General features: G+C 38.2%; 1 protein-coding gene across 2 annotated transcripts in view; it reads right to left on the minus strand.

The window, feature by feature from the left end:
- The window catches only part of SEMA4A (semaphorin 4A), a 1,666,552-nt gene that overhangs the window by 246,823 nt on the left and 1,397,739 nt on the right, over positions 1 to 21,990 (minus strand). For both annotated transcript variants that reach the window (XM_044079754.1, XM_044079755.1), the window contains one exon: positions 2,006 to 2,195. In XM_044079754.1, the coding sequence (XP_043935689.1) occupies positions 2,006 to 2,195 (190 nt within the window). The remainder of the gene's footprint in view (positions 1 to 2,005; positions 2,196 to 21,990) is intronic.

Consider the following 21,990-nt stretch of genomic DNA (forward strand, 5'->3'; position numbering starts at 1 on the left):
CTGCAGCTTTTCTCTCCTGGGCCTCATGTATGAATGGGTCTTACCCAATCTGAACTGCATAGTACACAAGCTAAATGACCAGTGGTGTAATTGGACTGAGCTTCATAGGATAAAAGAAGACTAAGAAAAGATCCTAGGGGCAAGGACAGTTTTTGCCAAAGCACGCTCAGTAGCAACAAACTCCGTGTGGAGCCTCATAAGGGAAACTTCTCAAGGATTTCAATGAATACTACAAGGAATTAAATGTTAACTTGTTTGTAAAATGAAAGCAGAAAGCACAATGCAGAACCTTAAAGATTAGTATATCTGTCAGAACTTTTTGTTCTATTTGCCAGTCCGCTTCTGAACAGAGTTATGGTGATGTGACAGATGGTTAGTACTGTATGCAACAAAATGGTGCTGTGTGAGAAACTTCAGCATATTAACAGGAAGGTATATTCAGAAAATATATAAACAATACTTTATGATCCACAAATATGAACTTAGTTTGCCACACCTAAATATAACTGGAATTGTTTCCACCTTGTGTTATTATTGAATGATGGCACCAATGGAATTTTCACAACCACCAAAGTGAAACATTTGCTGTGAAGAACATGGACTCAGGATCAAAACATGCTGTAAGGAAATGTAGAGGAAAATGCACCCCACCTGGGGATTGGGGCACAGACATCTTATGGTTCAGACCTCTTAGAGGATATGACATCAAAAAATACATGCATAATCACTGTTGGGTGGGCATAACTGTTTGATATCTAATTTTAATGGTACCTTTCTGCAGGAAAGTGTGAACTAATCCTATAATAGATTAAATGAAAAAAATAAGTGCCACACTGTAATTATCTAGCATTTGCAGAAACAGAGGCCTATTACAGTATTCATTTTATAAACCACTGATCGGCTTTCATTTCAATTATTACATCACACCATTCATTCATTCACTTCCTTCTGATTACAGCATAAATTATTTTTGACTCATTCATCCACTTTCTAAACTGTCTGTCCAAGTGAGGGTCCTGGTGATAGTAAACCTGGCAAGGAAACTAGATTTACCTCATCCCCAGCAACTGTCTGCAGGTTATCCTGTTGAATTGCTAGATATTTCCTGGCAAGCTGAGAAAAGCAATCCTTCCAACAAGTACTGGATGTGGCCTAAGACCTTTGTTGCTTACTCAGGGGGCATCCTTAAAAGGCATTCAAAGAAGCTCAAATTACTCATCTCAACATGCAGAAGCAATGGCTGAACTCTGAGAATTTCCCAAATTAAATAAAAACCTCCCAAACTGCCAGGCTTCTCATTTTATCATAAAGGGTGAGCCAAGCTACCCCGTGAAGGGATCGAGTTCCACTACAGTGCTTGCAGTGCAGCTGTTTTTGAACCCAGTCTTTAATGACCTCTCAGTCCCTTCTGCACTCAGTCATGAACTCCTCCACCTGAGGTAGCTGGTACTACCTCAAATGCAGAAAGCGATCCACTCTTCTTTAGGAGGGAACTATGATTGCTAATTTGATTACTTATCCACTTCACTAAATATCATATCAGCTGTTGTTTGAATCTATGGAAACAAACTATACAAACAAACAATCAAACAAACAAACATACCATACCAACTCACATCATACACTTCAGTTTATACTTTCATTATTTTCAGAGGTATTATTTTCGTCAGAAATACCTGTAACTTCTGCAGCATATTCTTAAGCATTTGTTCTGAAATAGGATAGCCTTTCATTTAGGTGTCTTGTACAAACAACCATCAGCTGGATCAACAGCTGCTAACAAGACTGCTATGGGCAGCTATTTCTAAATAATTTAGAGATGATGACTACAAACATTTTGGATAATATTTTAAGGTAGTTTGAAACATTATCTTTAGCATATTAAAATGCTTAGCTATTAATAATGTATTAGTCTGAGATAGATGCATTGTTGTAGTTTTAGGTGAGAACTTTTCTACTGAATGATAGTTATACAGACAGATAAGACATCACATATCTGACTCACCAGTTCCCAAAAACATCACATCATATGCTTTTTGCTTGAAAGGCACCAGCACCTTTTCCACCACAATCTTGGTGTACCTCTCCACCTGAGCCAGCAGTGGTTGCTCTCTATCAGGAAGAACTTTTCCTTCCATCAAAAAGTGTTCCTTCATAAACAGAAAGATGTTGTCGAAGGAAGTATTAATGTTGCACTGTGAAGAAAATAGGCAAACATTATGTTTTATAACAAATTGAAGCAACACCAGTGGTATAATTCTGTGAAAATACATTCTGTTTTGTGATTCTAACATCCTCAGGCTCAGACAAATATGACTTTCTTTGTTGAAGAATGCAAAAAATATATATATATCATTAAAATAATGTCTGATTTTATATTCAGTGTTAATATATCAAGATCAAGAGGTTAGACATTGAGATAAAAGAAACTGTTTTTCTCTGTAATTGAATATGGTTTTAGGCAGATTTAAAGAGATGCATCAATTAGCCAGCTGGTTATCTTCTGATACTGAAAGTCACACTCACATGTGATTTATGAATTTAGATGATTCTGATTTAGTTTCCAGTGTTTATATTTATTTGTAGTGTGTTCCATGGCATAACTCTCAAATAATATGATTTTGGTATAGTACAATAAAATTTCATGTGTAGTTTTCAGTTATTGTTTACAAATGTATTGTTTTTCTTAACAGAGACATATATATTTTTGGCCAAATAAAATAATAAATCATTAGGACTAAAGACTGAATTCATAAAATTGTTTGATGTACAAATTTTTTGCTCTTTGAAAGTGAAAAAATGTCTGTTTGTGACCCAGAGACATCATGTGACTTCCTGGCAGAAGATGGTTTTATGCTGTGCAGTATCCACAACAATAGTGGAGCTCACCGGTATAGAGAACATGCTCGATATAATTCAGGACACCTGAAGCATACATAGAACAGGGCTCATACCTCCACACTGTACTGAATTCCTTGGTATTTCCTGATTTTGGGCTCAAAATAATAGGGTGCTACGAATTCTCTACTGGCCCCTTTTAAATCCCGATTTTGTTTTCGACACGAGCAACTAACTTACAGGACTGGCGTAATATAACCCAGTTAAAAAAAGACAGAAAGCATGCTTTAAGAATGACACTGATTCAGGATTTCTAGTAAAGGTACAGTACACAAGCTATCACCATGAAATACATAGAGCAAAGAAGAGGGTTACTAAACAAGGCTAAAATGTTTCTATCAAGCACTACCATCTTTCTCAAAGCCTTGTCAGCTGAAAGTTTTAAGACAGCACGCAGCTAGGTTGGATTTTCCATATTCAATGGTTACATGTTGTTTTATAATCAAATAACTAATCAGGTGACATCATGCTTCATTTAAATGGGCATAAAGCCTCAGCTTCATTAAATTAATTAATTTCCTCATCTGTTTGTTTATTTAGTTCCTATTAGTGGTTTAAACAATTTAAGCAAGTAAACGTGTTTGCCTATTTCGTTATTTTTATTATTTATGTTATCTATTCTTTGTTGACTGGGTTAGTCCCATTAGATTAGTGGAGCCTTTTTGCATTACACATTACAAAACATAAGCACATTTGCCAAGAATATAGAGTGTGCTTGACTTACCCTTGATAACTGTTCCTGCTCATAAAACGTTAAAAATGGACTTGTATCAGTGCATCTGCTGTTCATTTCCAAGCACACTGTCATATCGGTTGTATTACCGTTTTAGCTCAGTAATATGTTTGAAAAAATCATCACATTTATTAAATCTGGGTACAGTTAAATTATTTCTAGAATTGAAAATATTGAGGCTTAAGGAACACTTAAGAGGAGCTTCCCAAAATGTCCAGATCAGCTTTATCTGCATGATTAGTCTTCAACAACTGTTAAGGCAAGTATAAAAACCCTTTCTCTAACCTGACTAAGGATCCAGTTTTGAACTAAGAAAAGCATGTGGACATATATGCACAAGTCATACCTCTCAATTTCTTAGTACAAGAACTCTGGAAAAAGCCTAAAGTGATGGAGGACAAAGGCTAAAAAAATAGGGACAGATTTTTTAATATTGTCTTGTAAACTTAGAAAGTTGCTATGATATAAAGTATGAAACTCAAATGCATGTCATTGTATAGTGAATTTATTCCTCAGTTATTTGCCAGAAAACCACAATTATTTTTGAGAAACACACCAAAATATGAAACAAAAATTTGGACATTCTGTGGAAATCTGGACAATTGAGAGATATGACCTATATATTTGTAGCAAGTTAACCTGAGTCTCCATGGCTTGTTTCTAAGTAGTGTGGTTTCATGGTTGAAACACAGAAAAAGTATCATCTTCACTCCAGAGTAATTTGTTTGGTGGCTGGTATTGTCTGTTAGACAGCTCTATGTATCTTGGTATATAAATGTCCTTTGTTTTTCACAACTTTCGGAAAAAAAAGCTTTGGTACCAGACTAAGAGGAAACTATATTACAACTCTTTTGCTAAAGCTGAGCATGATTATATCCAAATTATGAACATTTATTTGCCATGACCTACTCTAATGGCTAATTGTGACAGGCAAGTTGACAGCTGGTAGCCTCTGCCACTCTCCCTCTCTCTCTCTCTATATATATATATATTTATGTACACATATAAAGATGTTCTGGTTGTTTGATGTTCTGCAGTTTCGGCAATGTCATCTCGATAATGTGGGATTCGATGAAGTGGTAATTCAATACTTTGAAGTAGACCCATGTATGTATATATATATATATATATATATATATATATATATATATATATATATATGTGTGTTTGTGTGTGTGTGTGTGTGTGTGTATATATATATATATATATATATATATATATGCATATATAGAATTATATTAATTTGAGACATTGACAGAATAAGATCCTACGAATATTTTCTGAAGTAAAAGAAGTATATAACTTTAATTATTGTCATTAGATATTTTGTGATTCACCACCTTTTCTCCAAAAGTCACCAGCTTTAGGAGGAGCCTGGGTAGAGCTAAAATATGAGTCTAATTTGGGGACAGTTAGAAGTATGAGTCAGTGCCCAGCATCAGCAGCTACCAGATTTGTTTACAAAACCTACTAAAGCACATTGGTATTTGCATAGGTACAAGAGCAGAAGCTTTCTGCACCAGATATATTTCATCCTTTAATCAGAATGACCAGATACCCACATACTGACAACAACAGTGGCTTGTTGTACCAATGATGGTTATGACAGGCTTTAGTTTACTATTAAGATTAATAGCGTGCACAGTTCTTTTATATATGATGTTGCAGTTACTGATATATGTTATTTAAATGAATTTATGTGAGAGTGCAGCTAACGTGATGTCAGTGTGTACATGCTAGAAGTGTGGTAGGGCATTAAGTAAAATTCAAACTGTTTTACATTCCTATTACTACTTCCCTTAAAATTTTCGGTTAATGCACTACCACTCTAACTGGCGTTTCTGTGTGAATGTATATTTTCAGAGTTAATGTTAAACTGGGAAACATTTTCACAATTATTTGAATGTTGGAATCCCACAATTCCATTGGAGTAGGCAGAGTTACATTATTATACATGCAAATTTTATGTTGATTAGTGTCCAGATTTTTGGCCAGTTATACCTACTTTTCATGGGCCTTTGTCCAGATTTTTGATGTCGTCAAGTTTAGAGGTATGAGGGCCAACTGTATGTCAACAGTGTCATGATATACAGACTGGTCTGTGCAAAGATATGAGACTAAGATTATGGATTGAGGGAGTCTGCCAGACTATGACAGGGAATGGAGGTATGATGACAAGTGCAGTTATGCCTGTGACAATCTAGTATCAGAGTTATCATTCACCTCCATTGTTTCTGCTACAAGAATGCTGTAGAACTGTTGAAGAATTGTGGGGCTGTGCAAGATTTAGTCTGCACACACACACACACACACACACACACACACACACACACACACACACACACACACACACACACACACACACACACACACCTATAAGATCAAAGACAGCAGCTCACCCCCTCCCCCAGTTTTTACAGTTATCCCATGGTCTTTTAAAAGACTCACTTGTTCTTCCCTGTACTACCTAGTCTAGAACCCACTGCACTTGCTCACTATCATCTCAGTGAACTAGTACCCTTTTATGCACAAGCTGAAGCTTGACTCTCTGGCTGGATCTAAAGCTCTTCTAAAATCCCTTCCTTCCTTTCAGTTCCCAGAATGACTTTGTCTGCCCATTCTGTTTTTTAGAGTAGAGTTCCAACCACTCTAACCTTTTGTTGCATGACTTCCATCCCTTTTACTGTTCTAGAGGCTTTCCTCTGTACTGTTCCTAGAATCTCTGTTTTCCTTTTTCCTATCTGGTCTCTTGAATCAGATGCTGCTTTCCCAGTGAGCCGTTGGCAGTGGCCCAAAGAGAAGTAGAGATGTGTTCTTGTCCCTCTTGTCTATACCCCTGGAGGTGCAGTTCAGCATCTTTTTGGCCTTGTGCTGATGTTTTGCTCTCTTTCTGGTGTTTCATTGCTAAAGTAGCATTTTCTCCTGTACACCTTTTAGTTTGTAAATCACCCTCAGATGTTTCTCCAAACTGAACCTCAACTGCTACCTGCTTGCTTAGTGAATTCATGCTGGGTGATGTCCTGGAGATTATTTTCATTTAATCAGTTTTCTCCTCAGAATTGTTTTCTTGGTTTTCACTACTACGCAGATGAGACTCACTGGTAAGTAGTTCCCTGCACTCTCTTTAGCATTCCTCCTCCCCTGAGGAGCTGCAATGGGTTTGCTTACTATCTATCCATTTGGAATCTCCTTGCTGTCCAATAACCTGTTAGCTCTTCCACATGAAGCTCTGCTAACACTTTCATACTTTCTTACAATTTCTGGTATATCATATAGCTGCTGCCTCTGCATTATCCTACAAATGTTAGGGGACTCCTTTTCTGTCCTCCTCTGGTCAGTCACCCTTTAGTCCACCTCACTCCTCCTCCTTTCCAAGAAGGAATGTCACACTCTTTCTTTAACAAGAATTCATTCAGAATGTGTGTTTGTCCTCCATCTTCCTTAACACTTTACCATTATTGCCTACTATTCTTATTTCTATCCCCATCTTCTTCTTTTCCTTGAACACCTATATAACCCCCCTTTATGCCTTACTGTACTGCTGTGTGGACTCATTTCATCTTTGGCATGTCTCATTTTCACATTTCTGCGGCCTTTATACCTCGTTTATATTTATATCTTGGTATATCTTCACATTGTTTAATTTATTACGTACCCCTCCTGATCTCCTATTACCCTTCTGACCTCCTCCTTGAGTTACATTTCCTGGTTTGTTCTTTCATTCTTTCCACGACTAGATTGCCCTATATTGCCTTTCATAGGTTACTATTAATTTCCCCAAAGTCCATTCAATGCCTTGTGTTGACCTTCAGCCTTTCCTGCTGTTGGCTTCTGTTAGTATGCCTGTAGTTCACACCCCTGCAATCCCATACTAACCTCTTTTTAAAGTTGTAGACAATGAGACACATACACATACAATATTATAAAAGATAACAAGGCATAGCAAATATTTTTCATTTGCATGTAGTATACATATGTTTTCATTTTAACAGTTATCATTGCCTCCATTACATAAATTTCTCAGTTTCTGCCTTCTCTTAAATGTCAGTCCTCCTCCTGAATATTATTCTGCATGTATTTTTCCTCACAAATTCAATATATTTCTATGTAGTTTGTTGCTTCCTTTTTCTAAAGATCTCATTTCCAGTTCTTTAATCTCTTTTACAATATTCTTTACTTCAGTTACAGCTGGTTTAGATTTTTATTTCTATTTTCTGATAATTGCTTTTTTTTGACAGCCGATAGTATTAAACTTAGTAAGGGCTTCCCATCATACCTATCAACCTCATAGAACAAGAAATTTGGACAAAGCCATACATAAAAGTGTGAAAAAGTCCCAAAAATAGGGTCAATTTTAAAATATTGCTCTTACAAACTTAGAAACTTGATAGAATTACAGGTTTTGCATTAGCATGAATTTTCTGAAGGGTTTGAAGTCTGAAACTCAAATGGCTGTCATTATTTTCTAACTTCAGTCCTTAATGATTTGCCACTAATTTGGCAGAAAACCACAATTTTATGAAAAATGGACCAAAAATATGAGGCAAAAAATCTGAACATTCTGCAAAAATCTGTACAGTTGAGAGGTATGCTTCCCATGACTGGCAATCCAGATTCTATATCCCAGCTCAAAAGAGTCATTTCCCTAGTTACAACCATTTGCTCCTCAAACATTTCTGACAAAGTACTCTGTAGGGAAGTTTTAAAATCTGCCAGCTCATTACATTTCCAAAAAAACATGCTAACAGTTGCCTCTCTCTGTCCCATCATACCTCCAGCATTTACTGTCTACCTGAATCAAAATTCTGTGAAGTCTGCTTGGGGTATAAAATACCTATGTACACTTTCAAGCAAAAACGCTAAACCTTCTGGACATTGTTACATTTTGGTGTTTACTTCTCATGTACTATCAGCAAACCACCTTATAACATGATGAGGATTCACCAATGGTCTTATTAGCTCCTCTCACTATACTTCCTCCACAATGCAGAGTATTTTGTCTTGTATTCTATCCCTGTTGGTGTTTTCTAGTTCCAGCTGACTATACCATTCCTCATTCATAAGCCAGCTGTGCATTATTCCTGTCCATCCCTGATGCTAGAATGTTCCACATCAGGGAAACTGAAATTCCTCACTAACATTGCTCTCTTCTCAATCACCTCACTGGCTGCTATTCTGTACTTTATTAGTATGTCAACTTTGATTGAAACATCCTGTGAACAGCATGGAATGCCTGATTGCAAACCGTCTTCCCTTACTTCTTCACATTGACTACTTAGCCACTCTTTTTATAGGCTTTGCTTACCTTTCATTGTTTGAGTTACCCATCTTTCTCTTCATCTACCTTGTCTAGATCTCTCATTTATTCCCGTATTGTGTCAACTTCCTACATCTACTTCCATTTCCCATGGTGTCTAATGTAGCATCACAGTGCTAACCAGGCAGTATTATAATGAGGTAAATAAACAGATTTCTTCAGTAATAATTCTGCTGTATGTTATTATGCTTTGTGCAAATGAACAGTTCAAGGCAATGTTGGATGCTCCAAGGCTACCGCCGTAAAATGAATGTGTTGGAATGGATGTACAGTGAAGGGGGATATGATTATATACATGGATGTGCTGGGAAATGGAGTACAGTGGAGGTTAGATACCATGATACAGAAGCACACACTGGGGATGGATATTCCGTGGGAGGGAACTATAATTATATCTATATCTATATCTATTTCTATATCTATATCTAGCTCTATCTATGTGTGTGTGTGTGTGGGGGGGAATAGGTCTACAATGAAGAAGGGGCTGCCAGTGTATTTGGATCTGCAGTTAACAAAATTGCCATGGGTAGGGCAGATACAGATGCATTTTGTGTATATGCTGGAAATGAGGCACATCCAAGGAGGAGAGAAATGCTAATTTACAAGTGGTGCCTGCACAGCTACATGGAACAGAATCACTTATTCATAGGTAGTACTGAGACAGGATCATGTATGGGATGGATTGTGTGACAAGCAGTGATGAAGATGGTACATGTACAGGGGAGAGTGTATGGAATGGATTGTGTGACAAGTGGTGCTGAGGATGGTACATGTACAAGGGAGAGTGTATGGGATGGATTGTATGACAAGTAGTGCTGAGGATGGTACAGATGGTACATGTACAAGGGAGAGTGTATGGGATGGATTGTATGACAAGTAGTGCTGAGGATGGTACATGTACAGGGGAGAGTGTATGGGATGGATTGTATGACAAGTAGTGCTGAGGATGGTACATGTACAGGGGAGAGTGTATGGGATGGATTGAATGACAAGTAGTGCTGAGGATGGTACATGTACAGAGGAGAGTATATGGGATGGATTGTGTGACAAGCAGTGCTGAGGATGGTACATGTATAGGGGAGTGTGTATGGGATGGATTGTGTGACAAGCAGTGCTGAGGATGGCACATGGATGGGGAAGAGTGTATGGGATAGAATGTGTGACAAGTGGTGCTGAGGATGGTACATGTCTAGGGGAGTGTGTATGGGATGGATTGTGTGACAAGCAGTGCTGAGGATGGCACATGGATGGGGAGAGTGTATGGGACAGACTGTGTGACAAGTGGTGCTTAGGATGGTACATGTATAGGGGAGTGTGTATGGGATGGATTGTGTGACAAGCAGTGCTAAGGATGGCACATGTATGGGGAGAGTGTATGGGATGGATTGCACGACAAATAGTGCTGAGGATGGTACATACATAGGGGAGAGTGTATGGGATGAATTGTGTGACAAGCAGTGCTGAGGATGGCACATGGATGGGGGAAAGCAGTTATTTACAAGTAAGGAAATGACATGCACAGAAGGGAGGATTCCTTATTTACAAGTAACAGTGAGGCGGGGATATCTATGGGACAAGACCATAGGTCTTATTTAAAAGAGTGCTGACACCAGAACATGTATGGGAATCTGTAGTACCAAAGATGGGACATGTGCAGGGGTCATTGTCTCACAATCAGTACTAAGGTTGGGACACATACTGGAAGGAGGGTCACTTATTTACAAACAGTGGTGGAGCAGGGGCATCTACAAGGAAGGAAACTAAAATTACAGTAAATGTGTCACATAGCAGTAGTAAGTAGAGAGTTATTTACTCCAATTTTGTGCTAGAGATATGAGAGCACTGGACGGCATATGGAGTTTTTAAAACTATGTGTGATACGAATGTGACAAAAATTGGGATGGGCAGGTTTTGTGAGACCAATATGGGCAGGAAACATCAACTGTTTGCCAAGTGGAGTTGTACATTTATTGGTGCTGTACCATTACCAGGAGCAAAAGGGGAGGAAAACTATGTGTATGAAGATGTTGGTCTATTATGTTTGAATCCCCAAGTCGGTGATAAAAAATAATCTATGTATTTGTGAAGAATGGGAAGCCTCAGACTTGTCTTGTTTTTTATTTTTTTGTAAAGGATTAAGTAATGGTAGAATATTTGCTTAGCACTTCTGTATTTACTTGGTTTTGGTCTGCTGTGATCTGAATTAAAGCAGAACAAAACCACCAAGACTCAGATGGATAGAAGCATAAATTTAATCACAACCAAACAAAACTAAAATGCACATATAAAATGAGTATAAAATGGATAAGCACTTTCAAAGACTTGCTTCCTTATATCATCATTCATAAAAAACAGAAAGAATTAATACAAATTCATCAGCCATTCAGACAATGTAATTTGGGACAACACCCTCTTCATCTTGAATATCATTGGCCAGAGAAGGACAAGTCCATATCAGGCTAAAACCAACCAAATTTCAATGTTTAAGCCTACAGACTCTCAGCACAGGCTTTAACGGGAGGAGTGCATTTAAACCAGGAACTTTATCAAACTGTAGATCAGCTATCCATTGGGATTCCACCACTTCTGTAAAATTACGTAAATCACCTCCTCTTATATTCGGCTTACAGATATGAAGCACTATGAAGGAAAAATTATGCAGAGGATGTGTATCCTTATGTTGAAACAATGTGTTCCTGTTATTCTTCAATCTGATATCACTTAAGTGCTGCAAGATGCGATCTTTCACTCTTGTGTTTGTTTTGCTTACATAAAAACTGGAGCAGGCATTGCATCTTACAAGGTACTAATTCAACAAAATTATTTTTTTAGTAAAATTCTGTAGATCTGTTCCATGGGAAAATTTTTAAACAAAATGCCATACATGTATATATCATGAAATGTATGGGGGCTGGTGAAAAATGTATGAAATATTTCACATTCTGGGTTTTGGGTGAAAATGTCATAACAAGTGGGAAAGCAATCATTTAGAGTTTTTCCTTTGTTATACCTCAGTATCTGTGGATTGCTGTATTGTCATAGTATTTTGTGTGGGGACACTTAGGTTCATAGGTAAGTACTAGGCTATCTGCCCAAGGGCATTTATAAGCCTAGCCAGAATGTGTCGGCTTTCGCCACCCCCTTAGATTAGTTCCCTGTGCCTCTGTCCAGCAGAGCCATTAGATCCCTGCGCCACTGTCCAGCAGAGCCACTGCAGTGATCCCTGGGGTAAATTTTCTGTTTCCCATCCACCCGTCAAGATTTCTCTTGAAGAGTGTTAGTGAGGGGCTCTGCCTGATGTATATTGGAATCCTGTTTCAAAGCATGGGGAGTCTCTGGGACAGGAATCTATCCCTCCAGCATGTCCTATTTATCATTGTGGTGAGGTTTATATCTCTAGAGCGTGTGGCTCTCCGGGATTTGTTTTTTTTTAGGTGGAGCATGTCCATCAATCCTGGGTTGGACATGGCCTTGAATGTCAGGCAGAAATCACCTCTGAGTAACCGGTATGCAACCGAGTACAGCTGGAGTTTCCTGAGTCGGGCTGCATAGGGCATCTGTTTGAGGCCAGTAATCCTCTTGATGATGTACTTTTGTGGTCTTTCCAGCTGTTGCAGGTTGTATTCTATGATGGGTCTACTGAGTGATGAGTAGAGAGGCACAATAACCTCTTTTGTTCTAGATGTGAACCCTTTTGTGATTAGGTGGGCCACATAGACGGATTTTCTAACCACCTTGGCAATATGATTATCAGAGGAAAGATTACTATCTACTTGGGTCCCCAGATCCCTTATTACATTTTCTGTATTTAGGGGACTACCACCTATGTGGTAGTTCATGGGTACTATATTTTTTCCAAAGAGGATGACTATGCATTTTTTGGCATTTAGCTTGAGGCCATAATTTTGACACCAGGTATCCGTGTCAGTGAGACCCATCTGGAGAGTGTCTGTATCAGCCAGAGAATAAATTATGGCCCCTAGTTTGCAGTCGTCTGTGAACTTGGTCAGCCATAGTCGTCCTATGCTTGCCTGTACCTCTGAGAAGTATATACAGAACAGGAGGGGTCCTAGGACTGAGCCCTGGGGGATGCCACTTGTAACTGGTTTAGATTCGGATGTAGAGCTTGCAACTGTCACCATGTGGGTTCTATCCACGAGCCAGTTGGCAACCCATCTCATCACGTAGGGGTTTATGTTCAAGCTGGTGAGCTTGTCTATAATACTAGAATGGGAAATGGTGTCGAAAGCCTTTGTGAGGTCTAGGTAGGCTTTGTGGACCTCCTTTCCCTCATCTAATGCCTTGCTAACCATCTCAAAGAAGTCCACCAGGTTTAGGAGGCATGATCTGCCCTTAACAAAGCCAAACTAGGTAGGGTCCAAGGTTTGGAGTTTCCCAATATCTCTGTTAATGAGTTCCATGATGATGTGTTCCATAGCCTTGCAGACCAGGCTAGTCAGGCTTATAGGGTGATAGTTCCTGGGGTCCGTTGTGGCTCCACCTTTGTGGAGCAGGATAACTGTTGCTGTGTGCCACTCTGTGGGTACATAGCCTGTAGAGAGGCTGAGTTTGAACAGTGTGTCTAGGTGAGGGATTAGTTCATTTTGAAGCTCTTGTAAGACACAGCCTGGGACACCGTCCGGTCCCATTGAAGCTGTGTTTTTGGCTTTGGATAGGGTTGTTTTAACCTGTGTGTTGGTGATTGATGGAGCCCTACATTCTTCTGGTATGGTTATGGGCCATTTAGGGGGTGAGAGGGGGGGTGAAGTTTGCACTAAACCTGTCTGCCATAATGTTGGCAATATCAGTCAGTTCAGTGTATTTTGTGCCATTCTGCACTAACTCAGAGCAGATCTGAAAGTTTCCACTTAGGTTCTTGACATAGCTAAAGAATGCTTTGTGGTTATCTTTGGAGTCATTGGCAATTTTTCTTTCGAAACTAGCCTTGGATGATTTAATGAGGGATCGTAGTTTCTTGCAGATACTGATCAAGGATGTCTTTCCTTCTTGGGATTTTACTCGTTTCTGTACTAGTTTCCTCCTTCTGTTGTATAGCTTGTTTATGGCAGGGGGTCCACCAGACTGGTTTCCTTTTCTTGGAGGAGTGAGTCTTGGGTTTACTTGAGATAGCATGATTCATGCTTTCCTGCAGATTCTCATAGAGTGCCTTTGTAAAGGTTTCAGCAGCTTGGACAGCATTGCCCTTTAGAATGGGGGCTGTGAACCTTTCCACCTTGGTCTTAAGTAATGTGAAGTTTGCTTTTGAAAAGTTTTTCATGGTGGTTTCCTTGATTGGGGGTGGGGGCGAAATGTGAATATCCAGAGTGATTAGTCTATGGTCTGAGCTAACCAGTGAGGGGTTGACTTTCGGTGTGGAACATTGGTTGCCCATGTTGGTGATGACCAGGTCCAATATGTTGTTCCCTCTGGTCGGGGTGTTGACCAGTTGATCCAGGGAGTTTGAGTTTATAAATTTTAGGAAGCGTTGGGCAAGGGAGTTAGTACTTGAGTAGTTCTCCCAGTTTATGTTTGGGTAATTGAAATCACCCATTATTAGGGTGTTTGGTAGGACCTTCATATTTCCCAGTGTCTCCAGAAATGTGAAATGGGGGTCCTGGGCCTTGGTGGGTGGTCTGTAGCAAGATACAATTTGGATTGCAGTTTTGCCCATTGTTAGTTGCACATGGATGATCTCTGATGCATTGTGCTGCGCCACTAACCTGGAGGTGTGGGTATCCTTGATGAATATGGATACACCCCCCACCTTTTGTGTTTCAGTCCTGGTTCTGTGGCCAAAAGGTATGGTATGAGTTATAGCCTAGTAGTGCTGGGGTGCTCTCAGGAGCCTTAAACCATGTTTCTGTTACTGTACAGATGTCGATATTCTCTATACAGAGGAGTGCCTCAAGTGCATGTATTTTGAGGTTTAGACTTTTGGCATTGAGTAGTATTACCCTCAGTTTTTGGTTACTTGTGCTATTTATGATGGTGGGTTTGTCTTTTAAGCCTTGCCTAAAAAAGGCACTATGGGGGCGGCAAGAGCCTTGGCCAGTATTCAAAAGCCTAAGGGTGACAGGTGCAAGCCATCTCTTGCGAAGCAATGAAGCTTGTCGAGCATGTCATCTCAGGCAGACAGACACTGGATCCCCTTTGAATAACACCAGAAACTTGGCCAATTGTTGAAATTTATCATTTTTATTTTATACTTTGGCATCATTCTTGGTGAGGGAAGGATGCTACTCAGGGTCAGGATCATACCGGCCTGGGCTACATGATCAGAGAGCTCTTCCATGTCTCTTTTCATGTAGTCCAGGGAGGTACGTCTCAGGTTATTCACACCAACATGGACAATGACAGAGTCGTACTTGTACTTGTTCTGGAGTGACCTGAGTGCTTGTGTTATGTGGCAGATCCTGGCACCCGACAGGCAACTAACTGTAACCTTCTCCTTGTCCAGCCTAGTTAGTGGGACATCAGTGTGCCTGACTATAGAGTCGCCTATTACTAGTGTGTTGGGTATGTTATTTTGCATTAAGGGCTGTGATTGCTTTGTTTGGTTTGGTTTTGTGAATTGGGAAGATGAAGTAAGATCTGATCATTTTTTTCCTTCTTGTTGATTGATTAGAGCTCATTTCTTTTGCTTCTAGAGTGTCATGACCAGTCTTAGCAAGGCATGCATGGGTCAATATGCTAATTTTTTTAAATTTTATTTTTATCTATTAGTGCATTTTTTGTTGTTTTCCAAGTAGCTTTGTTATTTTAGTTTCAATATCTTGTTACTTGACATTGATGGGTTTATGACATAGTTTGGGTGGGATCTAATAAGGTTTGGAAGATAGTAATGTGGTCACTCATGTGCTGGTACTCATAGCTAGCTTTAGAGGTACCTTTGGTGGCTTGAATACACAGATTCAGTGTCTGTAAATACTTTTCGATTTTTTTTCTTTTATATTTTTGTTTATTATTATTATTATTATTATTATTATTATTATTATGTTTTCTTGTGACATTTTTACAGATTTCTTCAGAAGGTAAAAATGCACATACATTTATATTATAGATATTTATTTATTTATTTTATCTAATTTTGGGCACTTTAGAGTTTTGATAGGGCTGGACACTGTTATTCTCAGGCATAGTGCGCTGTGTACTATGTATGGTCTGCTGGTTGGCAAGACAGAAACTCAAAAGCTGAATGGTGCATCTGTCCAGCTGGTGCAGAATGGGACCAACATGGGAGTCACAGACAGTTTACCATTCGCACAGATGACACACTGTATCTGGGCAAAGTAAGAGGAACTAACTACTAGGTTCATTCAAGTAACATTCAGAAAATTCAGCAATTAATAGTGAGATTGTCAAAAGTGTCTCAGCAGTCCAAAGAGATATTAAATGGCAGAAGTGGAAGGGTGTGTGTGTGTGTGTGTGTGTGTGTGTGTGTGTGTGTGTTTTCAGTAGCAATATTTGGATCCAAAGTAAATAAATAGCAGAAGCATGCACATCTTAAATTTCTTACTTTCCTAATGTCACCATTGCCTTTCCTACATGTGCACACACAGGTGCAGACAGACATATATACACACTCACATACACACATACATACATACATACATGTATACATACCTATATAAACAGACACTCTGACACACTGTCACTCTCACACACAGATGTTGGCACACAGCCATGCACATGCAGACACATTCTCCAGATCCCCTGCTTTATGGTCATCACCTAACCTATCTGCTATAGCTACAGTACTGCATGCTATATCTATGTAGTGGCATAGTCAGTGCAGACCAATTTATAAACGTTTTGCCCCCCGTTGCCACAACTGTGCTAGAAATGTCATCAGCTTAATATGCTAATATTGGGGTCATTAACAGCTGCTTCCATTATTGAGATCATGGCTGCATCACTGTGTGGGGGTTGGGCCAAGTGTGATTGCAGAAGAGCACCTGTCTGCATAAAAGTGGAATTTGGGATGTACTGTTATATCACATAGTAATGTTTCCTCCTATGTTCCTCTGAACAATCCAGCACCATTCCTTAGCAGTCAGGCACTGAATGTGCTGCTGTGTCTGCAGTATGTTGCCCACAATTGCACTTCAGTAGCCTCCTCACCTACTGCCCACTGTAGTCTACAATTCACTTGCTTGTGAATCACAGATTATTTTGTCCATCTCCGTATGTATAACAATTGTGTACTGGATTCTTCCAGGTATGCAGCTGAGTATGTCTCTATAGCCCTGCATTCTGAGGGATCTAGTGGAGTTTTATGAATTATGTGGGGTATGGTATAGGAGTTATACTAGTACGTGATCTATGCAATTGCATAACTTGTTTATAGACATAACCTGTTGTAATTAGTGTAGGAGGGAAATTAATTTTGACTGTGTCTTGGATCTTTATTTAGATAACAGCTGCATACTGGAATCTTCCTGAAATGCATATGAATATGTCCCTACATCCTGGCGTACCATACAGCCTAAGAGAGTTCTATGAATTGCTTAAGACATGGTACATGGGTTTTACTCTATACTTCTCCAATGCAATTACATTCCTTATGAATACAGCTTGTAATAGTATAGGTAGGATGTTAACTAGTTTATTATTATTTTTTATATATGTTTATACTATTTACATGTGTAAGTGTGCTGCTTCAGGTAAAGATAGAGATGGAGAAGTAGGTATTTGTAAACATAAATTGTATTTTACGTATTTTTGTGCAATGTAAATGTGCAAGTGGACTTATTTTGTTTAATTCTTTACTTATGTTGGTGTGGTTTATGGCTGTGCATGTGTTATTTTAGTGTAGTCCACATTTATATGTTTTACTTTGTTTTGCATTTGTGTATGAATGTGTTCATGTTTTGAGGTGTTTTTTTGATTTTTATTAATTCTATTTTTTGTGTAGTTTTCTTTATGGTTGATGTGTATGCTGTGGTTTATGTTGGTTTTGTGTTGTTGGCCATTTTAAGTTGTGTTGTATAGCTGTGTGTATATTTTATATTGGGGATGTGTGTGTCATGCTTTGCATTACTTTTTGTGTTGTGGGGTCTTTGATTTATTGTGATGAGAAAGAACGTTTTGGTGTTGTGTTCATTTTAATTTATTTGTTGAACATGTTTTATTTACATTAATAGTTTATTCTAAAATAAAAACATCTACTAGTTAATTGTATTATGTATAACAGTTTTTTAAGTAGTTCAGGCTAGTATAGATTTAAAACTTTCTTGCTAGTAGAGTCTTAAAACTAGCCGCACTATTTATTATTATTATTTCACTATATGATTTATGAATATTGAAACTTTCATAAAGATCATTATGATTTTTCATCATATATTGCTTTTCGTAGGATTTTTTTGTTATCTCAGACATTCACAGAATTTCTCTCTCCGTGTGCAAATTTGGCCAGTGTGGTTTGGACAGTTAAGGTGACAGAGAGATATTCTGATTTTGAGACATGGTATAACCACTATCAGAAAGATCTCATTAGTGACTCATTACTACTAGTCTGACTGAAATGCTATGCTGCCAGACCTGATTATGCCAGCGTTTTCCCTAGCAGACCATACATCATGTTAGTGAAAACATACTCTTAAATTTACATGCACACACACATTCAGAAACCCATGCACAACCACACACAAACATACAAAAACACACACAGACACACACACATACACACACTGCCACTCTTTCACAAACAAACCCCCCATGTTTACTCACACAAACACACACACACACACACACACACACACACACACACACACACACACACACACACACACACACACACACACTCAGCATCCTCTCGCTTTTATACTGTGACTTGACACACTTACAGACAGGCAGACACACACACACACACACACACACACACACACACACACACACACACACACACACACACACACACACACACACACACATATATATTATACACACACACACACACACACACACACACACACACACACACACACACACACACACACACACACACACACACACACACACACACACACACACACACACACACACACACATACACATGTATATGCACACACACACACACACACACACACACACACACACACACACACACACACACACACACACACACATACCTATACACAGTCTCAGTCATGCACTGACATGCTTACACAACCACATACATACTCAGACTGGCACTGTCCCATCCCTATGGCTTTGCTGTACTTACCTGCACAGCAAGTACTCCCACAAGAATGAATGGGTGACCCCCCACCTTTTAACTGTGTAAACTTTTACTCATCCGAATTATTCTCTGAATCCCTGAGTGGAGTCATTCTCAAACTGCTAACATTTCTGGATAAAGCACAGAGCTTATTAACATTAGCCACTATTAGGGATGCTACCTTTCACTGTAGTGAAAACCAGAGCAAAGCTACACCCCCTTTACCACCCTAATCATGCCCCTTTCCTGCGTACTTACACTCCCATTTTATGATGCAAATTGATATGTTATGAAGTCAGAATGCCTCCTTTATTTTATTTTTTTAACTAATCTCAGATTTTGTAATCCAAAAAAGAGAAGCACCACGGATCCACAGGCACAAAGGTTTAATAAATAACAGGAACCAGCACAAAAAAAAACGAAATATAGACAGGACACAGTGAAAATCATTAACGTTCTATAAAATATCATTTTCCTCATCAACTTCATCAGATAGCTGTTAAGTTTCAATCAGTCCCTTTACTTTATAGGGCTAGCAATTGATAATCATCCAATGAAATGTGAAATTCAGTTAAACAAACGTATAAATATTTTTACATTAAAAAATGTGTCTTAAAATATATGAATACAGAATATATAATATATGATCTAAATATTGTGTTAAAATTCACCAGTATCTGATCTAAAAGTATTAAAATATATATGATGACTATGAAAAACATGTAAAAATTAAAATAATACAAAAATTAAAATGATACACAATTACTCCTTCTAGTGTTTTATGTTGGTATATACCTGTCAAAATGTAAATCCATAGTTCAAGAAGGTAGTCTTAATAAATATCTTAATTTGATCAGCTAAATACCTCATATAATAATGTTAAACAAGAAATAAAACTAAAGGTTGATTTTTCTCAAAGTTTAGCAGATCTTAGTTTAAGTACTGGACCCAGGGAGATCATATCATTCAGTCCTGGGAACCTGGTGGATTCAAGTACAATTTGCCAAAATAATTCTCTATATTCCACTCGGGTTTCCCACATTCCTCCCCTAGGGTAAGTTTCCACCACCTCTAACACAAAAAACTGGAACTTGGCTTCTATACATGTATTAGTATGTTTATATAGTGCATTATTATCCTTCTTGGTCCTAATATCATATAGATGTTCATAAATCCTTTGTTTCAACTTTCTTTCACTTTTGCCAATATGAAAAGAACCACATTCTTTACAAATCGATAAATATATTATTCCTTTTGTATTACAATTTACATGTACGTTCAAATAAAGTTTCCTTTTCCTTGCATTTAGATAGTAACAGTCACCAGTTATTAGGTGGGTGCAGTAATTACATGCTCCACATTTAAACAGCCCTCTTTTGTTTACTACCCCTTCGGTAACAAATCTCTTTGAACCTTTCTCTATTAGGTTTTTTATGGTATTATCTTTACGGTAAACATATTTGAGGCTGTCATCGAATATGTAATTAAGATCAGATATTTTAGCAAAGTTTCCCCACTTTTTGTCTATTATTTTCCTTATCAGGCCAGACTGGCCGTCATAAGTGGTTATAATACCTGCACTATATGTATTTGTTAAATTCTCTTTGTGAGGCGTTGTAACTTCATTTAACGCTGTACCTATAATTGGGGCAAACTTAGTATTCCTACCTTCCAGTACTTCATTGTGTATTTCATCAAATAGACTAGCAGGGTAACCCCTGTTCAGAAATTGTTCTTTTAACCATTCACATTCTTTGTTAAACCACTCATTATCAGAGGTTATCCTACTTATACGAACTAACTGTCCCTTAATCATCCCTCTTTTTTGAAAGTAGGGATGGGAACTAGTATAGTGCAAGTAGGAGTTAGAAAATGTCTCTTTTCTATACACTTTCGAGGCAAATTGATTTCCATTTTTTGTGATGGTTACATCTAAGTAATTTAATATACGATGTTCAAATTTATATGTAAAATGTAAAAAACTCATTGTTTTATTAAGATGTTTAACCAGGTTCTCTAAGGAAATTTGATCACCTTTCCACAAAAAACACAAGTCATCCAAAAATCTACCATAGAATACCTAGTACTCTTTATACATAGAATTTAACAAAAAATGGTTTTCCCAGTAGGCCATAATAATGTTGGCATGTGTGGGGGCACAATGTGCACCCATGACCACACCTCTCACTTGTTTAAAGTATTCATCTTCGAAGAATATAAAATTATTCTTCAACACCATTTCCATAAGTACCAGAACAGTTCTAAATTCACTATGCATTAGTGTTTGGTATTCTATCAGCATTTCTTCAAACCATTCTAAACCAATGTCATGGGGAATACTGGTAAATAAGTCTATAACATCCAGGGTACCAAAAGATAATTCTTCAGAACATAGTGAGTGATCTAACGTCCGTAATAAATCCCATGAATCCTTTAAAATATTTTTGTTGTTAGTAACCAGACCCTTAACCTTTAGGTCCACATATTTTGCAAGGGGTGCAGTTACAGAACCCTCAGCTGATACTATTGCTCTCAAAGGTGGGTCATTAACATCTTTATGTATTTTCGGAATTCCGAAAATAGATGGTACTCTGGGTTTTTCTACTTTTAGATATTTAAAAGTTTCTAAATCAATCAAACCCTCCATCAGCAAGTCATTGAGAAGTATGTGAATCTTCCTGTAGGCTATATTAATCTCATTAATGGAGGTTCTAGTGTATTTCTCTGAATTATTTAAAATTTCCATCATTTTACCCTCATATGTTATATGTTCCATGAATACCATTCCCCCACCTTTGTCAGGTTTCATAACTCTAAGATTTT

Source organism: Protopterus annectens, chromosome 8.part0 (genome assembly GCF_019279795.1).
Source record: "Protopterus annectens isolate FY-2018-M chromosome 8.part0, PAN1.0, whole genome shotgun sequence".
Classification (NCBI taxonomy): Eukaryota; Metazoa; Chordata; order Ceratodontiformes; family Protopteridae; genus Protopterus; species Protopterus annectens.